We start from the raw sequence: 11947 nt of genomic DNA, 5'->3' as shown, positions 1-11947 counted from the left end.
CCTACTTGCTTTTTCAAAAGCTTTCCTTTTTTGTTTTTTAACAATTTTGTCGCTTTATCAAAAGAAAAAACAATAATGTTGTCGCCAAAACAGTGAATTGAGAACTTAGAATAATTACCTTATCCTTTGTTATATTTCTAAAAGTAATTTGATATAGCTTTAAAAATATTTTCAAATTAATTTACAAATAATTTATCATTATTAAAAATTTAAATGTTTCAAGATTTTTTTATTGATGGCAATGTCGAAGGTGAGGAATCCTGATTCATTTTTTTTCTTTGTACTCTTTTGGTGTCTCTAGGTCTTCCTGTTGATAGCTCTAGGTCTTTCTGTTGATAGTCATGCCGAAGGTGGGGAGGCTTGAGTCACGTTAATCATTTCTTCAATTTTTATTTTCATTAATAAAATTCATAATTGTTAGCAAAAATAAAAAATCTAAATATTTTATTTTGAGTAAATATATAAAATGATAATGTTATCCATGTTATAAAAATAAATAAATAAAGAAAAAAAAAAAAAAAAGGTTTGTATACTAAACGGGGAGAAGCAAAATTATGATTTTCTTTTCACAAACTTTGATCATAATAAGAATTTTCTATTAAACAATTCCACTTCAAAAATATTTTCAGTCTAAATACCAACCAATCACTACCTTAATTATTTGTCTCATTTTTTTTGTTCCTCCTTTTGCCAAAAAATATCATCTTAATTTTTTAACTAATTGTTCCAAGCCTTTAAAAGTATCTTTAAGAACGGAACACTGTTTATTTTCATGATTACAAAAGTTTCTTAGAAAAGCATTCCTTCCTTTAACCAAACACCACATGGGTGGACACTCTTGTAGGGTTAAATATATCCTCAAAGGTATCTGAGGATTAAGACCTCTCCATGGTATTGGGTCCCACAAATAGACTTTCCAGCTGTTCTCTCTCTCTCTCTCTCTCCCCCCCCCCCCTGGTCCGACTGGTTGGACGACTTCACTTACTTGAATAGCGTATTTGTTTTCCTGGTTGGATGTGACTCTTTTTTTTTTTTTTTTTGTTAAGGTAGCATGGACGACTTGACCCACTAGGTGCTGTTTGGAAGTTGTTGCGAATTGCATATGGGTTTAGATATTGTCTCATTTGCAACCAAACAGCAGCTTGTTGAGACTGCATCCTGTTGCCATTATAATAACCTGAACAAGCCCTTCAGCCTTTAGTTTCTAACTCTCAATACAAACGTAAACACTACAAGAGGGAAAGCATCCATGGAGAGGGAAGAACAGGGAGGAAGCAAGCAGGAAAGAATGATAGAAAGACTTTATAAAGCTTCATTGAGTGGGAGTCGCTCATCTCTGATTGAACTCATTAAGGAGGACAAGATCATTCTCGATAGAGTTGTGATCACTTGCTTCAATGAGACTCCACTCCACATAGCAGCAATGCTAGGCCATGTTGAGTTTGCGAAAGAGATTTTGAAACGCAAACCAGAACTTGCAACTGAGTTAGACTCAGAAAGTTCCTCTCCTCTTCACTTGGCTTCAGCAAAAGGGAACCTTGAAATGGTGAAAGAGCTGTTGAAGATCAACCCAAATGTTTGTAGTGTTACTGACCAAGATGGGAGAACCCCTCTTCATCTTGCAGCGATCAAAGGACGGATTGATGTCATGAAAGAGTTGATTCGGACACGACGTGAGGTCATTCATAAGAGGGTTGATAGAGGAGAAAGCATTCTACACTTGTGTGTGAAACACAACCGTTTGGAGGCACTTAAACTATTATTGGAACCAGCAAGCAGTGTTCAAGAAAAGCAGCTCCTCAATTCTAAAGATGATAATGGCAACACTGCTTTACATCTTGCTATAGCTAAGAAACAGACTAAGGTACGACTAAACATACTCACATGGGTTGCCCCCAACCCCCCCCCCCCCCCCCACACACACGCACAAACTTGCAAGATTTTAGCTAATTTTTACAACAGTTTTTCTTTAGCCGTCCTTACCTTAAAGTGGTAGATGGGGGGCATATCCTCTCATGCATATCCATGCACCCATGCACCCATGCATCATCTTGATAGTCCTGATTTTCCACGCTTTGTGTTTCCATGTGGTAAAGTCCAACTTGGTTGAAACGCATATGGCTCCCTTTGATTGCAAGGAAAATTAGAGGAAGAGATGTGAAATTTTCAAGTTTAGAAGAGATTTTTTGTAATTGCCAATGTGACTAATATCACTATCTCCAAATCATTCCATTTTTTATTTTTAAATTAAATTTCAATTCATTTTGTATTCAAATCCCTTTGCTGTAAATTGCAAAATAAAAATTGTGTATTGGCGTATCTCTATTAAATAGGGTAATTTTTTTATGTAGCTTATCACTAATGGATACAACAGTTTCTCTAGTAAGTTTGAAAATTTCACTTTCTTTCTTTAAATTTTCTTTGCAACCAAACATAATCTACGAGTAGGAGATCTTGGGGTCTACCTTCTTATAAAATTTCAGCAAGATTTGATAGATCTAGGTGGCTACCCTTTTTTTTTTTTGGCCGTTTGTTTCCATTTAATAAAACAACTCCCCCCCCCCCCCCCCCTTTCTCTTTTAAAAACATGGATATGAGTTTTAATTTTGTGGAAATATCTTAAAGGCCCATAAAGGAGGGTTCATCAATTATTAGAATTGAAGCTTGTATTTTATGGTATCTTTTTGTGGTAATCTAACACTTTACCTTTTGATTTTTAGAGCTTTTTTGTCTATATATATATATATAGAGAGAGAGAGAGAGAGAAGTGTGGCCTGCAACAACGTGGGTCCCAATGGGTGCATTATTAGAAGCATCAATAGGATGAGATTTCCACCTATCATTGGGCAGTAAACTTCCCCACTCCCCACTGAGCGCGGGCACAAAGGCCACACCGCCTTTTAGGATTCTTTTTCTTATATATATATATATATATATATATATATATAATGTCCTCTACCCTTTCAATATTTTAGGAAATCCTATCACCATCTTGGCCATGCAACGATGTTGGAGTTGGTCTAGTCTCATTTGGTGAACATACTTAAGTAGTTAAGTGCCATTTTTTTTAAACTTTGGCATGTAATTTACACATAACTATGAGGTATGTTATGTAATAGCCGTTGATCAAAATGAACTTCATGTAACAGAGCATCGAGGTGTTGCTGAGTAAAAACGGAGTAGAGGTGAATGCATTGAATGGGAGTGGTCTTACAGCTTTGGATATCTTAGCACAATCTCCACGAGACGCGAAAGACTTGGATATTGGAGAATCCCTAAGGGCTTCCGGAGCATTAAGAGCCAAGGATATACCTATATTGTCAACAGTGCCAGTAAATAACAATAATAATAATAATGACAATAGTACTACTGGGGCGGGCTCAACACGAAGTCGGGCTAGTAGTCATAGTACTAGTCAAGTATTGCAATCCGATGACAAATACGTGGACTGGTTAGAGAGGAAGAAGAATTCTTTAATGGTAGTCTCAACAGTGATTGGTACCATGGCTTTCCAAGCAATACTGAGTCCTCCTGGTGGGGTATGGCAAGATTATGGCAGGCATCCTAATCATAATTCTCCCAATTCTTATCTTAACCACACGGCTGGTACTTCTGTAATGGCAGATGTGAAACCTGACAATTACACTCCATTCTTAATTTGCACCACACTCTCTCTGGTTGGGTCTATGAGTATAACCCTTTTGCTCATAAGTGGATTACCATTAAGGAAGAAGCTTTTTGTGTGGATAATGATGGGAAGTATGTGGGTTATAATTGCTTCATTGTTATTAGCTTACTTTTTCTCAGTATCTCAACTGTCACCAGTGGGTCAATTTCATAATGTTATAAATATCATCTTGGTTTCAATCATTACTTGGTTTGTGTTGGTGGGCCTTGTTCTTTTCCTTCACACTGCTCGCTTGGTCTCACGACGTGTGAGTAAATTACCTTTGGGGTGGAGGATTTTTATGTGGATATTGATCATATTGGTCATAATCGCATTAGTGGTATTGGAATTTTTATGTGGAATGGCATCATTTCCAGCGATAAGCATAGCACTGCTGCTTTTATTCAGTATTTTGTTTGGGATGGTGGGCCCTGTTCTCCTACTTCAAACTGCTCGCAGGATCTTCCGGTGTGTGACAAAGAAGACTGGATGTCATAAGATGATGAATAATGATCAAGATCATCAGAATCAATCTGGTGTCTGAATCAATCTACAAGGTACGTCGTACTACTTTTTACATTTAATTTTTTGGGTAGACATCAAAACATTTCCTTTTTAATTCTAAATATTTTATATAGATTATGTATTAACATTTCAGTTTCAATTTTTCACTTTAATATGAATCAATTATGTTCCTTTATATATGTTTAAATGTTTAATTACTATGAGTATTATGAAATGGAATACCCACATGTAGAGTGATAATGCCAGGTGTAGGGGAAGCTGATTTTAGGTGCAAGATCTCTATTGGTGATAGGTTTCTATATAAACCAACTCACTTTAGAGACAAATCTTTTGTAACTTCTTCTAAGGCTAGTCTGTAACACATTTGAAGTTGCTTGAATTTCAGTTCAAGGAAAAAAAGAAATAGAAAGAGAGAGAGAGAATAAGGTAATAAGCTCTTCTCTGGTTGCCCACCCTTCTGTTTTAGTCTTTCCTTAGCTTCTGAAATGGAATTCTAAGAGTTAAGATATATCATATAGGTGACCTATTGTGGAGCTTCTCGAGGATAGTGTTGAGAATGGGACATACCATGATACTATTTCGTTTTGTCGATATTTATGATATCTTATGTGTGTATACTTGTGATTTTTATGATTTCTTATGTGCGTACTTGTGAATGGGAATGCCCAGGCCAGTGGTACCAGCTGGAGGGCCCATTACTTCAGACCAGGACTGCTCAAATAGTGTGTGTGAAACGGCTGCTGCAGATCATGGCATATCCCTACTCTTATATTGTGCAATGACAAATCAATCAAAGACCTACACTTAAAATAAATGGACCTAGTATAATGTGTTTGATTGATTTGGGTGGATAGTAAATACATTAGAAGAAGGGGGAGGGAATACACATCCCCTAGGGGAAAAGAGAAAAAGAAACTACATAGCTTATAATGGCCAAAAAAAAAAAAAAAACCAAAATCCCCTCAACGGGGGGTTGAGAGAGAATGATGGAAGAAGGAAGACCCTAGGTAACCATTGTGAGCTTATTTTGGAGAGTTCCTTACAGACTTGTGGGGAAGCACATCAGCTTAGAACTGACATCAATGTAGATGGTTTTTTTAAATCATATAAAAAAACAAGAGTTCAAGATCCATCTTTAAATATTACATTCTATCCAAATGTGATTGATTGATGCACAAAAGAGGAGATTTCCAAATGTGGGTATGTCAATCCAAAGCCATTCTCTAATGAGCAAAAGGGGATGTCTCTAGAAAAGGTTATGGCATGTTTGTGAGTTTGGTCCCACTTTCCTAAAGTCAGGCATGCATTCATGTGATTGTTGGAAGAAAAATCCTACGCGATCAGTAGTGGTATACTATTTGGTTGAGAGTTTTATGTGATGGGATTATCTCACATTTTATATATTTACATTCTAGATACGTATGCACGCTTGTACCATGTTATGTTCCTCTCACTGATCTGATTAGCTCATCATTTTTCTCAGATCCTGCCTAGTGCCACTATATTGTGAGGGAGCCCAGTGCCAACAGGAGCTGAAAGCATTTTTGGAGACCTTCCTTTAGTCATTCTTAGTTTCTATACAAACATTTTGCTTATAGAATGAATGACTGTAATAACTTTAACTAAACCACTTTGTTCAACTATTTGCCACTAGGGGGCCAACTTTTATATTTAATTCATAATCTATGTGTTTGGTATGTATTTTCATTTAAAGAAGAAATTGTTAGTATCTCTCCTGACAATGTTGAAAGCTAGCCTTTGGGCTTACCTATTAGATGGAAACCTTTTGGACTCATCCATTAACATATTTGTTTTGACACGTTTGGCAGGTTGTACTTGAAAATTAGATTGATGCCCACAAGTTGCACCAACTACCCTTATCCTTGTTTGTGTTTATTGGATGATAGGAGTTTTCCTATATCTGAAAGCCATGTATTCTAGTATGTCTTATTTAGGTCTCTAGCAGATCCATATCTACTCAATTTAGGAATCATTGTCACATATGGAGTCCAACTCAAATTGGAACATTCTCTTTCCTAGTTTGCACAGATTGACTAGGGCATACCTCTTTATTATATAAATTTTCTCTATTGAGAGCATTCAATACATTAAAACATTTAACTCTGACATGGTATCAGAGCCACATAGACGAAGCCTCTCACCCTAGTTGATCTCTCATCTCTCCTGCATTTTCTCTATGTCATAGGACCCTCCCACTGGGGATTCATCCCCATCACTGTCGTGAGTTCCATTCTCTCTTCTTCCTCAGTTCGCAGCATCACTTCTACCCTCTCTTCCTACCATTATATGTCTCTCAAATTAACACCCACCAACTATCTCCTTTGGCGCAAATAGTTGGTTGCTTTCCTTAACCGAAGCCTTTACTTCTTTGTTCAATGGTTCTAATTCACACCCCTTCGATGCTTCTATCAATGCAACATGGCAACAACATGATTTCGCCATTACTAGCATTCTCCTTTCTTTTTTCTCTGAGGATGTTCTCCCCCTTGTACTAGACAAGATTCCAGCCATAGGATGCTTTTGGATCTACTTCCTCCACCAGGATGATGTCCTTGAACAAAAGTCTTTAGAATCTCCAACAAAAACCTAATGAGTTTGTTGCCTCCTTCTTCAACATGCCAAGCTATTCTCTGATGAGTTGGCCGTTGTAGGCAATTGGTTCCAATCTAGTGATTTCAACATCTATGTGCTCTGTTCTCTCTGCATAGATCTTTAGGATATTATTTAATTTATCCTGACTTGCTAGGAGCCTCCCTCCTACATTGAACTTAGCGGACTTCTTCTCAACCATGAGAGTATGCACTTCTTTCAGAAGCTAAAGGTAACTGAGGTCTTGCCATCTGCTACCATTCCCTCAGCTAATGCAGCTCAATCCAATTCTAATCGAGGTCATGGGGGTTGGGGCGGAAGTGGTGGCTTCTATTTTGCCTGAGCTCCCGACCGAGGTGAAGACCTTCGGCTGTATCCGTTCGGCAGAGTTAAGGTCACCAAACAGTAGAATTCCTCTCAATTGCCGTGAACCAGCTTTCGTATTTTTCATGAATAAGATCCTCCGGAGTTTAGGATGAGGAATTACAACTTAAAAGTGCATAGGAGAAAAAATTACAAAAATTACAAAAACAAGTGTGCTTGCTACTTCACTACTGATAGAATTTTCTTAAGTTCTCAGAGTTCCACGATCGGGGTACCCTTTCTCCCCCCGTAGTCTCCAGGTGATAGGACCCTGGTCGTATTACCCTTGAGACTCTGTATGGACCTTCCCAATTTGGAGCTAGCTTCCCTTGATGTCTCGGATCTGATACTTCAGCCCTTATGAGGATGAGGTCACACATTCTGAACTCGTTCTTTCGAACTTTGGTGTTGTAGTGCCTCGCAACCCTCTGTTGGTAAGCAGCCATCTTTTCTTGCGAGGTGTCCCTGACTTCGGCCAAGAGGTCTAAATTTGCTCGGAGCCCTCCATCGTTTTCCTCTTCATTGTAGTACTAAATTCGATGGGTTACGGCCCCTATCTCCACTGGAAGTATAGCTTCAGTGCCGTAAGTTAAAATGAAGGGTGTTTCTCCAATGGCCGATCTCTCAGTTGTGCGGTAGGCCAAGAGGATGTGGTGCAACTCGTATGCCCATAGTCCTTTGGCGTCGTCCAGTCTCTTCTTTATTCCTTGAAGCAGTGTACGGTTGGTTACCTCTGTCAGCCCGTTGGTCAGTGGATAACCGATAGAGGTTTTCCTGTGGTTAATGCCGAGGGCATCACAGAACAAGCAGAAGGTCGGGTTGGCGAACTGAGTTCCATTGTCCATTACCACAACCCGAGGGATTCCAAATCGATAGACTACCACCCTCTGGAAGAAGTCCCTTACGTTCTTTTCGGTTATCGTCCCCAATGCTTCGGCTTCTGCCCATTTCGTGAAGTAGTCTACCGCCACCACGATAAATTTCCTTTGTCTTATGGACAGGGGGAATTGACCCAAGATGTCGATTCCCCACATGGCGAATGGTATTGGGCTCGATTAAGATGAGAGCTCGGTGGACTTCTTGACGCACTTGACGCACTTCTTGACTAATGATTCCGCTTCCTTCCTCATTGTCGGCCAGTACAGACCCTGCCTTAGCACTTTATATGCCAAGGCTCGGGCTCCCAGGTGTTGGCCGCATATCCCTTCATGCACTTCTCAGAGTGCGTACTCGCCATCGGTGGGGTCCAGACACTTGAGGTACGGCATGGTGAACCCTATTTTGTATAGTGTCTCGTCCTTCAGAAGGAAGCGTGCTGACCTCATTCGTACTTTCCTTGCCTCGCCTGCCTTTTCTCTTCCCCACAAGGTAGTGGCGTAGCACCTCTGGGATGCCTCCTGATCACCTTGACATTCCCCGACCCCGTTCTTGGTTGGGAATTTCATCTTGAGATGGGGTGTGGAGACGACGGCCTTTAGTAGGTTCAAACCAACCCTCCCTAGTATGGCGTTGTATGCCGAGGTAATGCCTACTACCAGGAAGTTGATCATGACTGTTACTTGGCGATCTCTGGTGCCGGCTCTTACTGGCAACTCAATCGATCCTTCCACTTTTACTGGGACGCCGTAGAATCCCTACAATGGGTGTTCGACTTTCTTCAACTTTCCTTCGTCCAGGCCCATCTTCCAGAAAGCTTCCAGGAACAGGATATCAGTTGAACTGTCGTTATCCACTAGGATCCTCTTCACTCTACAATCCGCTATGGTAATGGTGACTACCAGGGCATCGTCATGCGGGGTGTGCACCCCTTCCAGATCGTCGTCTAAGAAGGAAATAACCGTCCCCGTCCTCGCCTTCTTGTTCGACCATTTAGCCACATGCACGCTTCTCACATAGGCTTTTGCTTTCCTTGTCGAGACTGAACTTTCTCCAGCGGCTAGGCCTCCACAAATGGTCGCTATAACTCTACTTGGGCTCTTATTCTCATCTCGGAGGCGATGGTCAGCTTCTTCGGGTGTCTGGTCCCTTCGCCATTCCTGATTGCCTCTACGGGCAGGCCCCCTTCTTTCATAGCGGCCTCTGCCATCTCTCCGATGGTTATCCCTACGATCATTACCGTCTTGGGCGTCCTCCTTTTTGCGGTCCACGAATCGGCCTAGATATCCTCTTTGGATCATTCCTTCTATCTCCCCCTTGAGGTCCCAACAATCTTCGGTGTCGTGGCCGTGGTCTTTGTGGAAGTGGCAATACCTATCCATATTGCATCTCTCGGGGTGCCGTCCCATCTTCCCTGGCCACTTCATGGCTTTGGCATCCGGGGAGTCCTTTATCTGCAGCAGTACCTTCGTTCGTCTCTGGTTCAGGGGTGTGTATTTCTCGAACTTCCTTGGTGGATTGGGTGCCCGAGCGCGCTCAGACTTCCATCTTTTGCCTTCTTCGGAGGGTTTGTCGTCGTCCCTTGAGATCCATTTTCTTCCCGTCTTCCTTTCGGCTTCTTTATCGGCTTGAAGGGTTTCTTCCATCTGGATGTACTTATCGCATCGAGCTCTCAGCTTGGCCAGGTTCCTAGGTGTATGCTTCGCCAAAGACCTTTTCAGCTCCTTATCCTTGACGCCTCTCAGCAGGGCTGTGAACTCTTCTTTCAGGTCTAGACCTCTGATCGTGATCTTCTCTTGTTGGAAGCGCTTCATGTAGTTCCGCAGTGATTCTCCTTCATATTGCTTGACGTTGGTCAAGTTCAACGTAGTCTTCTGAAGGGGTTAGCTACTGGAGAATCCCTTCACGAAGAAGTAACTTAGATCGCTGAAGATGTGGATCGACTTTGTCGGCAGACGGTTGTACCATAGCCTTGCCGCTCCTCTGAACGTCAATGGCAGGGCGTGACACATAATGTTTTTCGAAACTCGATGGAACTACATGGCGACCTTGAAGCCTTCCAGATGATCGATGGGGTCCCCAGACCCGTTGTAAGTGTCATACTTGGGTAGGTGAAAGCCGATTGGGAGCGGGTCCCTCATGACCTCATCAGCTAGGGCCGTGTCATTAGTGAGGTCTGGCTCGTGAGCTCCCGTCTAATTTTCTGCCACCTTCTTGATCTCATCTTTCAGGTCCAGGATCATCTGCTTTAACCTTGAGTCCACGTGCCTCTGTTCGTCTCCTTGGCGTGGTTCCCCATATGGGTCTCTAGTGGCACGCTGCGTCCTCCCCTGGGTGCCGGACTTTCCCTCATTGCTCGGTTTCGAAAATTATGACCGGACCTTATCGATCCTGTACTGCTCCGGTCCTCGTCTCGAGCTCTCTCGGGCTGGATATGGTGGCCTCGCGGTGCTCCACCGGTCTTCTGGGAGACAGTTTTGGAGACCTCCTTCATTGCCTCGCCCATTCGGTCATATTTGTCTGGAGGGCTTCGAACTGCTCCCTCGTCACATATTCCTGCTCTCCAGGAGGGGGCAGAGGATTACTATCTCCGTGCACCGAATATCCAGTCGAACGCTGGTACCTCACGAAACCTTCCCGATCGTAATTCCCCCTTTCTCGCCCATTTTCCATCGAATGAGGGAGCCCTCCTGAAGGTTCCTCCTCCCCCACGTTCATGTTCGATGCTGCTTTCGTCTTCTTACGATTGTAGGTTCTCCCCACCATTACTGTCATTCCCACAGACGGCGCCAATCTATTGCTGCCAAAAATCTATATTAGCTGATCCTGCACAAGCAAAGACGGCAGAGGCCCGGAGCTTTGTCCGGGGTTAGTCCTCCCACACTCAAGTTAGGGATCGGCCGCACAGTTTGTTACAGGAGTAATGGTGTGGGTATTGATGCTTACCTTTTTCCTTCTTCTCGGGCCCTCTTATATAACTTTTAGGGTTTCCTTTTTCCTTGGAGGAGTCCTCCTTGGGTCCACCTCCTTTCCTTATAGAGTTCTACACGGATACGTCCTATCCCCTTTGTGGGAATATTCTCTTCACGCGGTTAATGTGGTAGAATCCTTGCAGCCTCTGTCAGGTGGGTGACACGTGTCCAGGTGCGCGACACGTGTCCTTACCCTACTGGGCAGTCAATTTGGTCGTATCAAGAAATAAAAGGAAAAAAAAAAATAATGGCACTTATCTACAGCACCAAACAGCCTTCTACACCTTCAAGAAGAGACGCAGATATAGAAAAACAAAGAACACTGTTGACGACGACAGCAACAGCAACGTATAAGAATAACGGTGAAGATGATGCTAACAAATCCTTGCACACCTTCAACCTCGAACAGAGTGGTATTACACCTGCTTTGATACCATGATAAGGAAAAAAAGAAAAGAAACAAAGAAATGACGAGGTTTGGTCTTCTTGGGAGAGAAGCCTACGTCTTTGGGTAAAACTCCCAATTTTTCTCTTATTCTTCATGAGAGAGATCTTTTATTCTTAAATAAAGAAGAATACAACCAAGATACTATACATAGATACAAGGGATTAGGAAAGTTGCTCTCAATATAATATTTAACAGCCATGGAAGATCGATCCTTGCTAGCATTCCATCACATGTTTATCATATATAGAAGATTTGATTCTTGCCAACCCTCTCACAACCAAAGGATACGATCCTTGCCAGCCTTCCAACAAAATCAACGAGTTTAGATGACAAACGTGTTTTACCTGCAGAAATGTTTTCTTGACTTATGAAGAACAGCGATGGCCTCTGCTGATAAGAAGGAAGGAACCCCAAAGCCATAAAAGCCCACGGCCATGATATTCTTATTTCCATTTCTTCATATTCGACGCTACGATACGCTTCTCC

General features: G+C 41.9%; 1 protein-coding gene and 1 pseudogene across 1 annotated transcript; both read left to right on the top strand.

The window, feature by feature from the left end:
* The first annotated feature begins 1190 nt into the window (after positions 1–1190).
* LOC122093395 (ankyrin repeat-containing protein ITN1-like) lies at positions 1191–5934 on the top strand. Its single transcript, XM_042663732.1, has 3 exons — positions 1191–1864; positions 3150–4224; positions 5676–5934. The coding sequence occupies exons 1-2, from the start codon at positions 1250–1252 to the stop codon at positions 4209–4211; spliced, it is 1677 nt and encodes a 558-aa protein (XP_042519666.1). The 5' UTR covers positions 1191–1249; the 3' UTR covers positions 4212–4224; positions 5676–5934.
* On the top strand, positions 5893–6006 carry LOC122094597 (annotated as a pseudogene).
* The last annotated feature ends 5941 nt before the right edge of the window (positions 6007–11947 follow it).

Source organism: Macadamia integrifolia, chromosome 11 (assembly GCF_013358625.1).
Source record: "Macadamia integrifolia cultivar HAES 741 chromosome 11, SCU_Mint_v3, whole genome shotgun sequence".
Taxonomy (NCBI): Eukaryota; Viridiplantae; Streptophyta; class Magnoliopsida; order Proteales; family Proteaceae; genus Macadamia; species Macadamia integrifolia.
The sequence above is the reverse complement of the archived record's forward strand: the minus strand, read 5'-3'. Positions and strand labels throughout refer to the sequence as shown.

Bases quoted from the DNA above. Each gene is read 5' to 3' on its own strand.
- LOC122093395 (XM_042663732.1), top strand. From the start codon at position 1,250: ATGGAGAGGGAAGAACAGGGAGGAAGCAAGCAGGAAAGAATGATAGAA. The intron at 1,865-3,149 runs GTACGACTAAAC...TTCATGTAACAG, and splicing joins TAGCTAAGAAACAGACTAAG to AGCATCGAGGTGTTGCTGAG.